The following is a 17,134-nucleotide window of genomic DNA, read 5'->3' as shown; positions in this document are numbered from 1 at the left end:
AACTTTTTCGGGTAACTGATTTGTTTTTTGCGCAGCTCTTGGAAACTGTTTCGGTCTTGGTCGCCAAAACACACCCCTAAGTAGTGGGACTGCAGAACATTTAGTTGAAATCTTGTTATATCGACTTGAAGGAAATGTTACAATATTTACTAGAGCAAACACTCCTGGTGGCCCACTTATCCCTCTCAAAACCCACAAAGACAAAAACAAAAACTAAGTTTGTTTTAATTTTGAAGGTATATTTGTTTAAAAAAAAAGACAAGTGTATCAAGAAATGAAAAGGACATACACATTGATAAACGGTTTTTCTCGTGCTAATCCCTCATTTATTTTGAAAGACTCTTCCCTGAAAAACCCTAAACATAATATATTCAAACAAGTTACTTGAGAATCCATATGAATTACTGATTACTTAATACTCAAAGCTACCAAAATGGATACATTTTTTTAAAATAGCTTAGATACTTTGGGTATTTTGGGTATTTACAATAGAAAGGTGAAAACATGATAAAAAGCATATTTACAAATAAATAGTTACAAAATTTAGGCATATCTGGACAAAGATAGGCCAATATACTTTTTTTTTTTTTGTGGGGGGGGGGGAGAGGGAGTTATATTGACATGGCTGGAACATTTAGGCCTACATGTGCATACAATTCTTAAAAAGTTTGGAGAACAATGTATTTGTTCTAAACTTCTAGTTTTTAACAAAAAAAGCAGACCACAAATTTAGGAAAATATAAGGTCATATTTGGAGTCAGCTGCAAAGTATGTTTTTAATGTGTTCACTTTGATTCAGGGAGTATAAGCTTAAACCTCAGTAACATTTTTTTTGTTTACAATAAGTTATGCCTTCATGGCTTAAAATTACATCACTAGACAGTAGTACTGGTATTTAGTTATTCTAAATAATTGAGAGTTCCTGTTAAACTAAGAAAGAACGAAATATGATCTTTCTGATCAATGTCAGTCTTTATACATGGGCCTACTTTGTACAAAACATTACTTACAAAGGCGGAAAAACATTCAAACAAAAATAAATATAAAGGTTATATTGAGGTACATGTTAGCCAACTTTTGTTCTATCAACATCTTTTATGGTTCCTCAGTTTCTTTTATAAGGTTTAACAACAAAGCCAGTTAAAGGAACATTACAGAATTGGTAGACAAAACAAATCATGAAGAACACAGATTTACATGAAACTTACACGGTCTAATGATGATGATAGTTGAAAACATCCCTTGAAATATTTCTGTCTGAAATGTCATATTTGATTATAAATAAATAATCTAACTTCGCGTTTGGAGTTTATCGCTCAGTGAGCGTTTTATTCATTTTTATTTTGGCATCGATGCAATGCAAAATTTGTAATCGATTTTTCTCTATTATCTTGTGACCCAGATGGCCAATCGATCTCAAACTTCTACAGGTTTGTCAGTTTATGTATATGGTGGATTACGTAAAGTGCTTACACTGCCAGCAACTTGTTTGTTAGCAAAAACCAATCTGTAACGTTCCTTTAAAGTAGCAATGACCGATTTTCAACCAAATATATTTGTTTTTGGATAATTTCTTTTCTCTGAATCTGAATTGATTTTGACAGATCCTGTTTCAAAGTGAAAATCATACAAAGACTTTTGCTAAACAAAATACATCTTACATGCAAAATTGTTTGTACATGGCTGATTGACATGTGATAATGTTGGGCTCTCGGTTTTAATTTATTTAATAGACACTAGACATGGCATACACAGCATAGTGATTGCTTTAAAAAAAAGTTATTAGTACTTCTTGAAACGTTGTTCGTATACTCATCGCAGGCAAGCGGAAATAAACAAGAATTTGTCTTAATTTTCTCCCCTCTTTTCTTTCAATTGATACTGTTTTCATTTGAGAAGTTAATCTCTTTCGAATCTCGGATAAAATTGCAGACTCTTCTCAGGGGTTTCTGGAGTTCATGTGATGCTGCAACACTTTACATTCATCACTGCCAAAACAGTTTGCCACATCCCCCTTTTGCCATTATCTTGTCCATTGTCCTCTACCACAGCCTGTCAGGTTTCCTTGTACTCTAAGATTTTGTTGTACAATCCCCAGCAAATGAGTTAAATATGAATGCAGGTAAAAAATATACACAAAGGCAAGAAAACAAAGAGGATGGTCCAATACCATTTGTTATGGTGAATGGAGTTATTGGTTGATCACAATCTTCGATGGAGATTCTCTGGATGGTTTTCTGAACAGTAAATCAAAGACTGGGTCGATCAGTAGACGATAAGTAAAACAGCATAACGCAGCATTATGTACACCAAAACTACTGTTGAAATAGATATATAGGCCGACTTGACAACAAACAGTTATTACAATCAATATGAAAATGGGAATACCGTTGTATGAGAGAGTTATAAGTCTGAACGCCACAACAGTGAAACCCAAAAAAAAACAAAATCAAGAATAAAGCATATTTTGACAAAAATGCATGATCCTCGGGCAAAAGAATTAAACCTGGCACTAAGAACCCAACAAGCTCTAATAGTTCGACCATCAAAATTGGTCTAGTGGAGTATTTGATCAACCCAAGACATCGCTGCATAAATGACCAGATGGCTTTGACGCCAATGCTTGCAACCAGCATCCATGTTATTGCAGTTATAAAATCATTCTGGATGCCACTGATATCTACACAAGACATCAGACCAAGAACACAGCTACACCATATCTGGATGAAGATAATGTCGACACTGAAGAGACGAGAGAAACAGTTGATTCCTTTGGAGTCTGGTTTTGTACAGCTTGTTAAGACGAAAGTGACATCAATCAGCGATCCAACGGAAACCACAATACCAAAGAATAGTTTACTGATGCTATTTGAGTGCAACAGGGCACTCAAGCTGAAAACCAGGGCAGCTCCTAGGACATTATAGTCTATGACATCAAACAAGTGTTCACACCTCATTTTGGCCATGGCAGGTAGACAAACTGGTCGAGAATAGCAGTTCCTCTGATTGCAAAGTTAGTAGAGTTCACCAAAGTTTAGAAGATCTGCTCCGCCTTTAGATTAGAAGAACCATCAACCTGTGATAAAAGACAGAGAAAATATAGTTTTAGAGGGAAGATACATTTTTTAAATCATGAACACATCAATGAATGTGAAACTTGATCCAGACATAAATTCCTAAGCTTTTGTGGAGAAATTTGCTAAGCTAAGACTATCTTGCTTACAAGAAACAGCTGGCTGGTTGCAGTGGTGATTGTGAGTCTCTGTGTTGTTGCATTATTAAGCATTTAAGTTTGTTGGCTGAAATTAAAGGAATATTACAGAATTGTTTATTTTAAAAATAGTAATTAATGGAGCCTTGAGGACATCACAAGTTTAAAAGGTGTCCTCACTGGGGTCAAATGAAGACCTATTATTGGATGGGAGTTGTGCATGGGTTAAATGAAGACCTATCATTGGCTGAGAGTTGTGCTTGGGTCAAATGAAGACCTATCATTGGATGGGAGTTGCGCTTGGGTCAAATGAAGACCTATCATTGGATGGGAGTTGTGCATGGGTCAAATGAAGACCTATCATTGGATGGGAGTTGTGCATGGGTCAAATGAAGACATATCATGGGATGGGAGTTGTGCATGGGTCAAATGAAGACCTATCATTGGATGGGAGTTGTGCTTGGGTCAAATGAAGACCTATCATTGGATGGGAGCTGTGCTTGGGTTAAATGAAGACCTATCATTGGATTGGAGTTGTGCATGGGTCAAATGAAGACCTATCATTGGCTGAGAGATGTGCATTGTGCAAATGGTGCTTAGTTCCATTGTTTGACCCCAGTGTAGTGACCTATGCAAGAGGTCTATAAATATTCCCTTTTCTCACACGTATTGTAACCAACCTTTATTTTTTGTTTATTAGATTGAAAACCATGTTTTGCAAGGGTTTAATTTTCTCCCCTCCTTCTTGTTTTACCTTATCTTGTTCACATACCGGCTAGAAGCCAAAAGGTCTATTGTTGACAGGCATGTTTTGAGCAATTGCTAGGCAGCTTTCTTGATATGTTAAAAAAAAAAAAAAATACTAACAACAACATGAACGCTCCATATCACATAAAATATCTGTCTTAAACTACACAACATTTAGTTGCAAAAAACTGCCATGGAAAGGCAACATGGTACAAATGAGAATTGTAGCTAATTTTACTCTTGAAAGGTACTTGGTCATACATTGATGACACTCTTAACAAAATAAGTGTTATCATGTTTGTACAAACTATTAATTGTGAATAGATTCCCCTCGAAGTAATATGGTTGGGATTTTTTTTCACCCAAAACATCTGAAACTGAGACCTCAGATTTCTGAGGGTTGGTGTTCATGAATGACGCAGTCAAATATGAGGTTGGTACCTGCTGTCACCTCGCTAAACGTGAAGGGACTTGAGTTGTTCATAAATACCATTTATTTTGCTCTTTTATCAGCAAGCAAAAACACTGCTGAAACCTTTCACATGTGACTTAAGCTGTATTTGCGTATAATTTAAATCAGCAATACATTGACAAAAATACAATCTATGAACCTAACATTTAACACTACACAAACAAATGTATTTAAACACAAAAGAGACCTTACCTTCACATAAATCATTAATGGTAAAAGCTCAAAAGTCTAAGCAGCAGAACCTTTCTTCCTCTCAGCTTCAATTGCAGTGATCCGTTCCGTCAGACTGCTGCACCAAATGGCCCTTTGTGTTGTATACATAGCCTATATAAGCTCACAATTTCTCATTTCTCACTACGTATTGGGGATTTACCTCCTTACGTTTCCCTTTTGAACAGATACAAAAAAAATGATTGCGAAATCAGATTTCCCATTTTAGGGGGAAGCAACCGCTACCTCCAGACAAAATTATTGCAAAATTAGATTTCTCATCTGTGGGGAATTACCTCTACGTAAAGGAAAACAATGCTTGACCTTCTATTGACATGTGGGCATTCACTACACTCTACATATTAGCACACTCACACATGAATGTAAACATCTGCAGTCTCGATCTCCTGGGATGACTAAGTAGGTGTCCCAAGTATTCAAACTTTAAAGACAATCTCAAAAGCAAGATTTTCATTCTGCCAATCATTTTAGTTTAATGTACCTTTTGATGATGATAATTGTATGTGCTTGGGAATGGCATACTTTGTGATACAAAATATGAGATAAAATCAATTAACTAGTATACAAAACCAAAAATGAGATTTAAAGGCAGTGGACACTATTGGTAATTACTCAAAATAATTATTGGCATAAAACCTTACTTGGTCACGAGTAATGAGGAGAGGTTGATAGTATAAAACATTGTGAGAAACGGCTCCCTCTGAAGTAATGTAGTTTTTGAGAAAGAAGTAACTTTCGACGAACTTGATTTTGAGACCTCATATTTAGATCTTGAGGTCTTGAAATCAAGCATCTGAAAGCACACAACTTTGTGTGACAAGGGTGTTTTTTCTTTCATTATTATGTCGCAACTTCGACAACCGATTGATCTCAAATTTTCACAAGTTTGTTATTTTATCCATATGCTGAGATACATCGAGTGAGAAGACTGGTCTTTAACAATTACCAATAGTGTCCAGTGTTTTTAAACTGGACCTCAGCTTCCAGTTACTAGTGGCAAATTGTGGCCACCTCTGGTCGCAAAAACTTATGTCAGCTTAACCCACTCCTGCAAGTGCGTAAACACACTCAGGCAAGTGCGTAAACACCTGAAATCTGGGACCTCTTATTGCCCCTCTTTTTTTGTACTCAAACATTTTGGCAAAGACCCTCATTGGTTTTGTACACACTTTCCAACTAAAGTTCTTTACTACCCAAGCATGGACCTTAATATTGTCCTCCTTTGTGATAGGTCCCTGGAGTCAATGTGTATTTACCCTCCCTCACCCAGCTAGTTTTATAATAATAATAAAGGTAAATTTTGCAGGAAGTTCATTAAATTAACAAGAAGCTGTAGGCCATTTCAAGTTGAAGGTAAAGCAAAACGCTTTTATTTAATTTTAAATTTACAATTCTATGTATTATAAGTAGTCTGATCAATTTAAATTTACCCAGTGATAAACTTCTAAATCTATTCTGTCTGAAAATAAATTTTTTGAGATTTAAATTTTATATTTTTATATTTGTTATTTACATGCATTACTCAGAAGACAGAAAAGCTGGAGTTTGACCTCCTTAAATGAAATCTTGCTTTATTGGTTTCAAAAATATGTTGCACTAATTACAAGAGAAGCGCAAACTTTTTACCTTTAAGGGCCTATTCCACACAATTACTACAGTGAAGAAAACAAAATTAGATTGAACAATGGAGGTAAACAAACCTTTATTTTCATTCTAAGGACAAGCAGAGGCCGCCCAGGGAAGGGCGCAAGTGAAAACAACTGTTCTCAAGAAAGATAAAATACCCAACAAAGGCCTTTAATTTCAGCTATTTGAAAATTTTCCACAATTTGTTAACTACTTATTAAATAACATGACTCTTAGAAGAGAAAATAACTTGAAGAAGACCCACTAGTGGGTGCGTTCAATAAGCTTCCCTGGGTTGACCCTGCAGTGCTCACTCAGGTGAGCTCCTGACAAGAGCTAATCGAACGATCGCACTCGCCCTCTCGTGGTGACGGCATGCACCTCAGGTCACCCCCAAGTGACCCATTCCACAAGCAGGGCACTGGGGGCTGACCCGAGTGAGCCCCGTCAAAGCTATTCGAACGTACCGGGGCAGACCGGGGACGACCTAGGGAAGCTAAACGAACGCACCCAATGATTGGGGCTTATTGTTTTTGATTGGTGTAAACAGTGCGCTTTAAAACCAGTGTTCCGCATGATAATCTTGCATGCCCGACACGCGGAAGCCAGCTTGTTATAAACAGAGCTTTAGTGTGCATTAACAAAAGGTTTATGCACACCCATGTTTTTGTTGACCCAATAGTGTCCAGTGTCTTTAATCAACTTTGGCCAGTGGATTTTGTCTCCGTTTTACCTCTGAGAAATACAATACTACAAGGACTTTTCACTTTTAAAACATCAGCTGTTCACAAGCAAAATTATTTTATTAAACATAGGGGAATTCCTTATACCTTTGAACAATTGCTTCTCATTCCTACATGTACCAAGTACAACAGTCTGCATTTTAAATACTTCATCCCGCAATATGCATTTTTAGTTACATCAATGTCAAACTTACTATCTGATAGCTATTTTATAGATAATGAAATACAAAATAATGTTTTTATTTATTTTTGCAAGAGGGAACCAACATGGTATTGACACAACCAGCATAAATTGTATTCTTGAAAAGCAGGGTTTATAATTTAGATACTATACTATAGCAAAGTTTTGAAGACTGCATTCATTTTGATTCATGTTCAAATGCATTTGTTCTCCAATTCCTGCATTCAGAAGGGGAAAAAAAACAGGCTCCTGAGATGAAGAGATTGTTTTTTTAGTCCATTTTTTTAACGTCTATTTTCTTTATTTATTATTGAAATCTATACAGACACTCTGATGAAATATTGTCTTCGATGTAAACATTTTTGTTTAATACTTTGCAAACAGTGCTTTCCTTTTGACAGTTAATTGTTTCTGATTGGTGCAAATAGTTCAATTTTGTTATGACTGTTGGCTTATTGTTTTGATTGGAGAGGCCCTTGTTCAGAGGCCCTTGGCATGCGTAGTATATTTGGTATCACTAAACTCACAGGGATTCTTGAACACACTGTAGCTGCAGCCCACAGCCATAGGCCTTATTAATGAAAACTGTACGGAAATTAGTTTGTACAAAAATAAAAACCCAAAGTGCATTTATACAGCATTGAATCATTTACAAAAATACTCTCAGGAAGCTTTAAATGAAAAATCAAAAAGCATCAATAATTACAAATTACTTACTGCATTGTTACTATAAATCTAAAATGTTTCTTTGGTTTTGGGATGCGTAAATCCACTAACCCTCTTGGTCAAGACACGCGTCATACAATCAACCTTTAGGTCTAATTACGTCATTAAATTGTAGAAGTTACTTTTTTTATTTTTTATTAATGAAAACAGTTTCATGTTTTTGTCAGGCATTTTGTTTGGTGCTCATTTTGATGTGCTGATTTAGTATGGTCATTAAGTAATTCACATAACATAACACAGAGACTTAAGTGGCAAGTGATATAGCAGGGGGTGGAGGTTTATCGTGTACATCTCTAACACATCTCCTGTTACTCTACAATTGTCTTCTTAATTTGTTTCCCCCAATCAATCATTTTAAATAGAAACTACATGTTACATAATAGTTACTCAAAATAAAACAACAAATGTCTAATTACAAAAGTAGGGCAAGTAGATGTGTGCCTTTGATGATACAAGCCAAGAGTTTGGCACAAGAATCCAGATTTTGAGTTCGGGCCACATTTAACTATTGGGTCATTACAGATTAGTTAGAAAAAATATAGGTTGAAATGTCTCTGAATTGAATTAAATTGAAAGTGGCACATGAGAGCAGAGGGGGTGGGGGTACATTAACATCTTAAATTTTCCTGCCCTGTAAAAACCTCTACAAGTAAATCTCAATATTTGTTTATTTTTTCCCCCTAACCTTTTTTTTTTTTTTTAAATAGAACCTTTAGACAACATCATTTATGCAAAAATACAAAATTAAATATCTTACTACGATTGTAGGGCAAGTAGGTGGGATTGTGCCTTTGATGATACAAGCAAAGAGTTTGTCACAAGAATCCAGAATTTGAGTCCAAACAACAGGCCATATTTGGCCACAGAGCCATCACAGGTTAAGGGAATAAAGTGGTAGTGACGAGTTCTTCAACGTACGTTTAAAGCCAGCAGGGTCGGCGGCTGTGTGATAAAGGCCCGAGCTGAAGGCGAGGGCCTTTATCACATGGCAATGACCCTGCAAGGTTTTAAACGGACGTTTAAGAATGAGTCACTACTGTTTTATTCCCATTCATAAATGCCCTTTTGTTAAAAAACGTTAACAAATACAGTTATAGACACTTTAACAATTGAAAATTCAAGGTTTGAAATATTTTTGCCAAAACTTTGTGAAGAATCTGTTCGAGGCGCATGGGTTGTGTGTACGCGCGGGCGCTTAGATTACGCGCTGATAGCTATGAATTGCGTTCCGCGTGATAATCTTTCGTGCCCGACACGCGGAAGCCAGCTTGTTATAAACAGAGCTTTAGTGTGCATTAACAAAAGGTTTATGCACACCCACGTGACACGCTCTCCACAAATAGGAGTAAAGAAACTGTCTGGGGTATTTATGAATAATCCTTTAAAAAACTTAGCTAGCTTGAAATCATTTCAATCAAGACTTAACTAGTTTAAAGCCATGTTCAATCAAGCTCTCAAGCTTTGGGCATGTGTACTAGCTCAAAGTCTTTTTAATCAACACTTAACTAAAGCTAAAGCCATGTTCAATCGAGACCTTTGGTTTTTGGAACCATTTAATTATTTAAATTCTACACAGTTAAATCATGCAGGAAGAATAATGCGCATTTGAAATACATATTCTGAAAATTGTATCTGACACAAACATCTGTCAGATTCAAATTTTTATGATATTTTACCATATTGTTGCCATTAATTTTTGGAGTGATTACCAAACGTATAAAAATCCTTTTTATCCTTGCCTTGTCAAATCAAGACTTAACTAGCTTAAAGCCATGTCCAGTATCAACAGAAGGCGGGGGATACCAACTCATCATTAAACGTTCCCAACAGGGAAAGCAATGTTTTCTTTCAAATTGGGTTGCATACAAATTACTTGATATCAGAAAAGTCATTATTTTTGGAAACTTGGTGGCGAACTCTCTGATATCTTCTTCATTAGGCACGTGGAAATCATGGTCACTCCATGGAGGAGAAACTTTATAAACTGCTTTGATTTCCCTCCCACTCTCCTTCCAATTGATACTGTTTTCAGTTGAGCTGTTAAACTCTACCCAATCACGGGTAAAATCCCCAACTCTTGCCACAACCCCAGTTTCAGGGTCTACTGATGGACTCAGTTTGCAAGTTTGCATTGCAATTCTGTTGTTTTTGTTGTGTGCGATTTTTTCCAGCCAGTCTTCTGAGTGTTTTGCATCTTGGATCAAGATAAGCCTAGATTGGAATCCCTCAGTATCACAGTTATTCCATAGTCTTTGCATGTTTTCAAACTTGAACTTTCCTGTTGAAGAGACAATAAAAGTTCAGGATTTTAACAATGTACTGACAATACTCTTCTGTCTTTATCTTTTTTTGAAAAAAAAGGGTATTAATATGTATTACAAAACACAAAGGAGCCAATGGCTAACAACCCATCCAAAGGACGAAGCAATAGTGGTATAGATGTGTCTTGCTTAAGAACAAAGCTGTCTGGCCCTATACTCAATAGTGTGCTGGTCAGAAACACCAGAGCTTGAAGTCCAGTGCAAAAGCACTAGGCCATGATACACCAAAGATGTAATCATTTTAATAAATTTATAAGCACATACATTAATTGTTACTTACTGACAAACGTTTTCTGTACACCCTTTATACAGTCCTCATACTTAATTGTACTTGTGCTTGGAGATCAAAGGTACATGGATACATGGCTGTTGGACTTGGTGCTTGGATTTCCTTATTCTTGTATAATAATAACAATAATGCATAATATAATGTGCTATCTATCTAGTGTACAAGACCCTATTCCGAGAGGGCAGAAAAAAAAAAAAAAAAACTATTTAAACAACAAATGAGAAATATGGAATACAAAGACATTAATACAATGAATAATCTAAGAAATGTTACAAGATAAGTGTATGTGGAGTTTTCAGCAAGTTTTAAAAACATGGAAGAGAACTACAGCTCGAATACTACTTTGTCACCTTGAGTACTTTGTAGTTGATTTTGAAGAAAATTGACCACAAACAATGTTTTTTACGCAGAAATGGTTTTTTTAATGAAAGCTGGCAGAATGAAATCAAACTAACCTCCTGTTAATTCCCAGTTGCCATCACTATCTACATCACCACAGTAGAAAACCACGTAGCTGTCATACCTCCGATGACTGGTATCAGTTGTCTGAGCAAAGAAGTACTGAATCTTGCATTCCAGGGTTTGGATTGAAAGCCCATCCACGAAGGATTCAATGCTACAAGGTATATTATTTTTACCAAAGAACTCCATGATGAATCTCTGCAAATCTTTTAACTCTGACTGTCTGTATTTGCACAAAGAAAGAACACATTAAAAACTTACACATATATATGAAGTGACAGCCAGTGACACAAAATATTCAACCAATGGCTGTGGAGAACCAGTGCTTTGGTTTAGCTATTATTATTTGTCTTGTCATGGAAGAGCAGCCTGCAATAAAATGCCAGCAGTGTACCGCTGAGCTCTGAGGCCTTTCATTTACTTGCTCCATGACCCCCACTTCTACAAATGGTTATACTTTCTTAGGCAAGTGTTAACTGTCTGTATTTAATTATCACTTTCTATCAACAGTTGTGAACAGCTGCATTTATACCATCACTTAAAAATTTATGTGATAAATTTGCTTTAGGGATAAGAAATAATATTGGTTTTATCCTTTCACTGATGTGTGTCAGCACTGTATACTCGGTACTTTCCAGAGTTCTGTGCAAACCATTGGTGTAAGGGTAAAACCAAATGATATACTGTATCCCTGATGCAGATTTAACATCTTTTAAATTTGTTGTGGTACCCACTGCTCAAGTATAAGATTCAAACTGCCTTTAGCTACTGGGCAATTTTGGTGCTCTAGCATGGTATGACATCTGCTCTAGATTGGCAAAGGTTGTGGGGTTTGAATCCCACTCGAGTAATTAATGTCTGCGATTTTCTTCACACAATACAGGAAAGTACTGACTATACACCTACACTTGGCATAAGGGTTATTCTTGCTCAAGGCAGTCAAATTATTTACTCAGAAAAAGACCACTGCTGTAAAAATCCACCCGTTTACCTGTGCGTAATGTGTGTAATCACATCGCACGACACGAAGCCCCCCATACACTATCCCCATACGGAGGCAGTCAGGCCAACAGCCTTGTAGGGTCTGTGTTGAAGCTAATGACTCAATACTATAATAAGCGCAAAAGAAGAGTTCCTACGGTCAACTCATTACCATAATGCCTGCAAAAGACGAGACCCCATTGGTCAGTTGCGGATGTCTTGTTTACATCGCATCACCACGGACGCTCAGCGAGCATGATAGGGTCCAAAGGTCGTGATAAGGCAAGTGCTTGATTGGGCATCAAAATGAATAGTTCATTTGCTTCACATCCTGTGTTGTTTGATAGGTCTGACGAAAGATATAAATATTCATGAGCTGCTTACTAGCATATCCCAGAGGCCCCCCCCCCTTTTTTTCAAATATTTGAATTTTTTTCATGAAACACATTAAACCTGGAAGTTACAGACCCGACAAGGCTGTCCATCTGACGGCCTCAAAATAAAGGTCAAGTGCTGATGACTTAAGTACAGTAGTCTTACGGGGCGGGCGTTGAGTCATGTGACAGTGTATACGGGTGGGTCGTGCGGTGTGATTTCGTGTGGTGTGATTACACACACTACGCACAGTGCATACAGGTGGGTTTACAATGGCGCCTTTTTCGGAATGAATAATGCATGTGCCTTTAGCAAGGCTACATAAGGGTAACATAAGGGTAAACTAAATATTTTATTTATGTGCTTTAAATGTACTTTTTGAGTAAATTGGCTTCTTGCACCAATGCCATACAGGGCTGGTGTCTGGTACGCTCGGCATTTGGAATAATTGCGTGTAACCATAATGCTTAAAGCACTACACTTAATAACACACATGGACATTGAATCCAAAGAAGATGAAACCAAGATTATTTGGATGATGACATCAGTGAATTCGGTCAATTTTGTTGTTTGTAAATGCAGGTCAACATTTATATTTTACCCATAATTCATAAACACATGAAATGACTGTTGGTCTGAGAGGATAACTTCACAATTTCTAAACATGTACAGATTTCAAATCACCACAGTTTTTTTTTTTTTTTTTTTTTTTTTTTTTGGTCTCAATTCTTACCTTTGTGACTTTGAAGGAGGCATGATGACACAAGCTGTACAAGCCCCTGGTAGGGACTGCTGGAGTAAATCTGTGGCTGCATAGAACATTTCCTCTACAAGAACCACTATCAAAAAGCTTGCTGCAAGTGCCGCCTTGTCCTCTTTATGCCATTGGTGCACCACACATGGAATCAACAGTGTGGCTGCACCAAGAAATAAAGTGGAAACAAATGTATAGAGGGCGAGATGGTGTATAAACTGAGTTTGTGAGCGCATCCCTTTCGTTGCCATTATCATCTCCATACTAGTATTGTTCTGCAAGGCTTGATGGGCCTTAGTGCACTCTGAGATATTGTTGGAAAATTGCCAGAACAAATGAATGGAATATGAATGGTTGCAAATCCAAAATATAAGTAGGACAACAAAGAGAATTATCCAGTACCATTCTTTGTGGTAGATGTCAGAAACTACAGCATGAAAAAGGAAGACACCCTCAAACACAATGACTATTATCACAAACATCTGTTGTAAACATTCACGGACACTGAATACACAATTCAATCTTTCAATTGCAGTTATGTTGCTAGAAAACAAATCAAAAAGTGGGTCCATAAACAGGCGGCCTACAAAGCAACCCAATGCAGCATTGTAGAAAGGCACATCAATAGTATTGAAAAATACTATTTGACAAACAAGGACTGCAATCAAAATGAGTATTTTGAAGGGGTTGTAAATGCAACCTGCAAGTCTGACTGCCACTATAATGACAGCAAAGGAAACAAAAATCAAGCATAAAGCATATTTAGAAAGAAATGCCTGGTCCTCTGGCAAAGCAATCAATCCAGTCATTGAGAACACAAAGAGCTCAAACATCTCAACCTCACTCACTGGACTGGAGGAGTATTTGATCAATCCATGACATCGCTGGATAAATGAAGAGACAGCTTTGATGATAATGCTTGCAACCAGCATCCATGTTGTTACAGTAATAACATAGTTGTGGATGCCACTGATATCTACAAAAGACATCAGACCAAGAACAAAGCTACACCATAAACGGTTGCACATATTGACCTCCTTTGAGAGACTGTCGTTGCCTTTGTAGTTTGGTTTACAACAGTATAGGCAGACTCCAATCACTATTGCTAGTCCAATCACAATCAAAGCAACAATAACAATGAATATTGGACCAATTCTGGTAGAAATCAACAGGGCACACAAGCCGACCTCCAATGCAAATATAAGGACAATTAAGTCCAAAACAACGAAGCACAGGCCACATTTCACTTTGCTGTCATTTTCCTCCATGGTTGAAACCAGCTAATAACAGTTGCTCAGACTAAAAGATGGAAGATTTGATCACTTTTTAGAATTGACGAGCCGTTAATCTTTAACCTATAAATGAAAAAAGAAAAACAAAGGTTTAGAAAGAGACTCAGTTTTTAGGACAACAAATGAAACCCAGTGAGATAGCTCCGACTTCCATTTTGTAAAGGTGTTATGTGAAAATTTGCTTAGCACAGAATGTGCTGCTTAGCAGAAACAGGTTGTGATAAACTACTTATAGCGCCCTCTCCTGTTTGCAAAACAGAGACAGGCAGTACTAAACAATTGTGCCTAAAAGTCAAACATTGTTTCATTGTAATGATGGTTGTGCCTTTCATTGCCACACACTACAATGGCGTGTGCATTACACTCACACGATAAATAAATGATCACATCAGTTAGGCAAATTTGATGTTTTTTTTACGCAACTAAACTCTTTCCTTTCAAACTCATTTAAAACCAGAAAACTGTTCAACGTGAAAAATATAATTGTGCACTAACCTCGCACAGCTGAACAGTATTGAGTTGATTTTTGCCTTAGCCTCAAGAACTGGCCCTTTGTTCGCTGTCCCATTTATACACAAAAATAAAACAAGGCACCCGGGCAACAGATAATGCTAATTCTAACCTAGCAAAAGTTAAACATAAAAAAAATATTGGCCCCTTAAGGGGCCAACATTTTTGTCATTGGTCCATTACCCGAACACAACATTTTGCTGACCATCAGGTATAACCCCGCCAACTTCAGACACTATGCCTAGTTTCGTTTGACACAAAATTCCAAGGGTACCGAATTACATTATTGAAAGCTACAAAAGATACAGCCAGATAATAAAGTCATGCATAATGCAGTTCACAAGTAAAATGAAATACAGTTGATTTCCAATAAATCACTGTCACAGTTCATTAAACGTATTGTACACATTTTCTGTTTCTGTTCCCATGGCAGCGTTCCATGTTCAGCAATATGTATTTTGCAAGGGGGCCTTATCTCAAATGAATTCATGCATGTATCTAAAATGCAAAAGGTCTATAGCCAGCGGGCACGGATGCAGTGTTGCAGGCCTTGTAAATGTTAAAGGCAGTGTACACTATTGGCAATTGTCGAAGACCAGTATTCTCACTTGGTGTATCTCAACATATGCATAAAATAAGAAACCTGTGAAAATTTGAGCTCATTGGTCGTCAAAGTTGCGAGATAACAATGATAGAAAAAACACCCTTGTCACACGAAGTTGTGTGCTTTCAGATGCTTGATTTCGAGACCTCAAATTCTAAGTCTGAGGTCTCGAAATCAAATTCTCAGAAAATTACTTGTTTCTCAAAAACTATGTCACTTCAGAGGGAGCCGTTACTCACAATGTTTTAAACTATCAACCTCTCCCCATTACTCGTTACCAAGCAAGGTTTTATGCTAATAGTTATTTTGAGTAATTACCAATATTACTGTTAAACAAACAACATTTTTATATATTCAAACACAAAATACATACCTCCACAATGTAATCAACAACAACGGTTTGCGAAGCTCAGTTGCAGAAGGTTTATTTCACCCTTTCATTAGCAGCGGTCCTCTCTGTATGACAGAAATACCACACTGGCTCTAGGTCAAGTTTGTGCTTTGTTTGTATAGCGATCTAGGGGCTGGCAAATTTCTCATATCTGGCTACGTGTCAGGGAATTTCCCCATTACACACTCCACACAGCTCCTTGTTGCGAAATCATACTCTGGAGGAGTCCCTTTATCATTTCAGCGCTACACTGCATCACACTATTCATCCATTGACTGGCTGTACGTGTAGTCAGCACGCAAGCACACACATTATTGGTGACTACGCCCCAAAGTCAGACCCCTATAAGCTCCAACGACCCTATGTTTTAATAGCCCCTCTGACCTACACAATAAGGTTTGGTTAGGGTAAGGAAAACACATAAGGAATGTCACAACATAGGTGTGTATCTACATAAATGGTATTGATGCTTTAAGCGCAGGCAACAAACAGATGAAAAGTAGCAAAATTAAATGTTGAAAAGCAGTTATAAATAAAATTGTTTTAAAATTTGATAGGTTTCAAGACTGCGTGCATACAATTCAGTCATTGTAGCTCATGATTGAGTTCATACGCAATACATTGCATTAACAATACATTAACAATACATTATTACCTGAGCCTCTGATTACAAGGGTTTGGTTTTGTTTGGCTGTGTTTCTCCTAACAAAACAACTAGCAGGGTCTAAGAGCACTGTGAGATTTAAGTATTAGGTGTTAGTATTTGCAACACCATGGTATTGAGCCCTGCCCACTAGGTGTCATAAAGCTGCCCAAGCCAAACGTTTTACTAAATGTTTTTTTTCTTTCTTCCCAGCAAAAATAAGCTCCTGGCATGGCAAGGTAACATTATATTGGTAAACATAGATACTTTGTTGCTTAAAGGCAGTGGACACTATTGGTAATTACTCAAAATAATTATCAGCATAAAACCTTACTTGGTGACGAGTAATGGGGAGAGGTTGGTAGTATAAATCATTGTGAGAAAGGGCTCCCTCTGAAGTGACGTAGTTTTCGAGACAGAAGTAATTTTCCACGAATTTGATTTCGAGACCTCAAGTTTAGAATTTGAGGTCTCGAAATCAAGCATCTGAAAGCACACAACTTCGTGTGACAAGGGTGTTTTTTATTTCATTCATATCTCGCAACTTCGACGACCAAGTGAGAAGACTGGTCTTT

The 17,134-nt window shown here is 37.1% G+C and overlaps 1 protein-coding gene and 1 long non-coding RNA gene across 2 annotated transcripts; both read right to left on the bottom strand.

Annotated features, from left to right (window-relative positions):
* Positions 1 to 2,788: 2,788 nt before the first annotated feature.
* Positions 2,789 to 4,874, bottom strand: LOC117307342. Its single transcript, XR_004521072.1, has 2 exons — positions 4,623 to 4,874; positions 2,789 to 3,076 (listed from the first exon to the last, which is right to left on the bottom strand). It is a non-coding gene; the product is annotated as an uncharacterized LOC117307342 (long non-coding RNA).
* Positions 4,875 to 9,242: 4,368 nt separating this feature from the next.
* Positions 9,243 to 16,015, bottom strand: LOC117304059 (transmembrane protein 168-like). The gene is made up of 4 exons (XM_033788549.1): positions 15,899 to 16,015; positions 13,099 to 14,474; positions 11,003 to 11,232; positions 9,243 to 10,215 (listed from the first exon to the last, which is right to left on the bottom strand). Exons 2-4 carry the CDS (start codon positions 14,385 to 14,387, stop codon positions 9,686 to 9,688), a joined length of 2,049 nt encoding a protein of 682 aa, XP_033644440.1. The 5' UTR covers positions 14,388 to 14,474; positions 15,899 to 16,015; the 3' UTR covers positions 9,243 to 9,685.
* Positions 16,016 to 17,134: the final 1,119 nt, after the last annotated feature.

Source organism: Asterias rubens, chromosome 2 (genome assembly GCF_902459465.1).
Source record: "Asterias rubens chromosome 2, eAstRub1.3, whole genome shotgun sequence".
NCBI classification, from domain to species: domain Eukaryota; kingdom Metazoa; phylum Echinodermata; class Asteroidea; order Forcipulatida; family Asteriidae; genus Asterias; species Asterias rubens.
The sequence above is the reverse complement of the archived record's forward strand: the minus strand, read 5'-3'. Positions and strand labels throughout refer to the sequence as shown.

What these genes read in the sequence shown, in the direction of transcription:
- LOC117304059 (XM_033788549.1), bottom strand. Translation starts at nt 14,387, where the DNA reads ATGGAGGAAAATGACAGCAAAGTGAAATGTGGCCTGTGCTTCGTTGTT. An exon ending in CCTCCTTCAAAGTCACAAAG is followed by an intron (nt 11,233 to 13,098) that starts GTAAGAATTGAG and finishes GTGCAAATACAG; the next exon opens with ACAGTCAGAGTTAAAAGATT. An exon ending in CAACTGGGAATTAACAGGAG is followed by an intron (nt 10,216 to 11,002) that starts GTTAGTTTGATT and finishes TCTCTTCAACAG; the next exon opens with GAAAGTTCAAGTTTGAAAAC.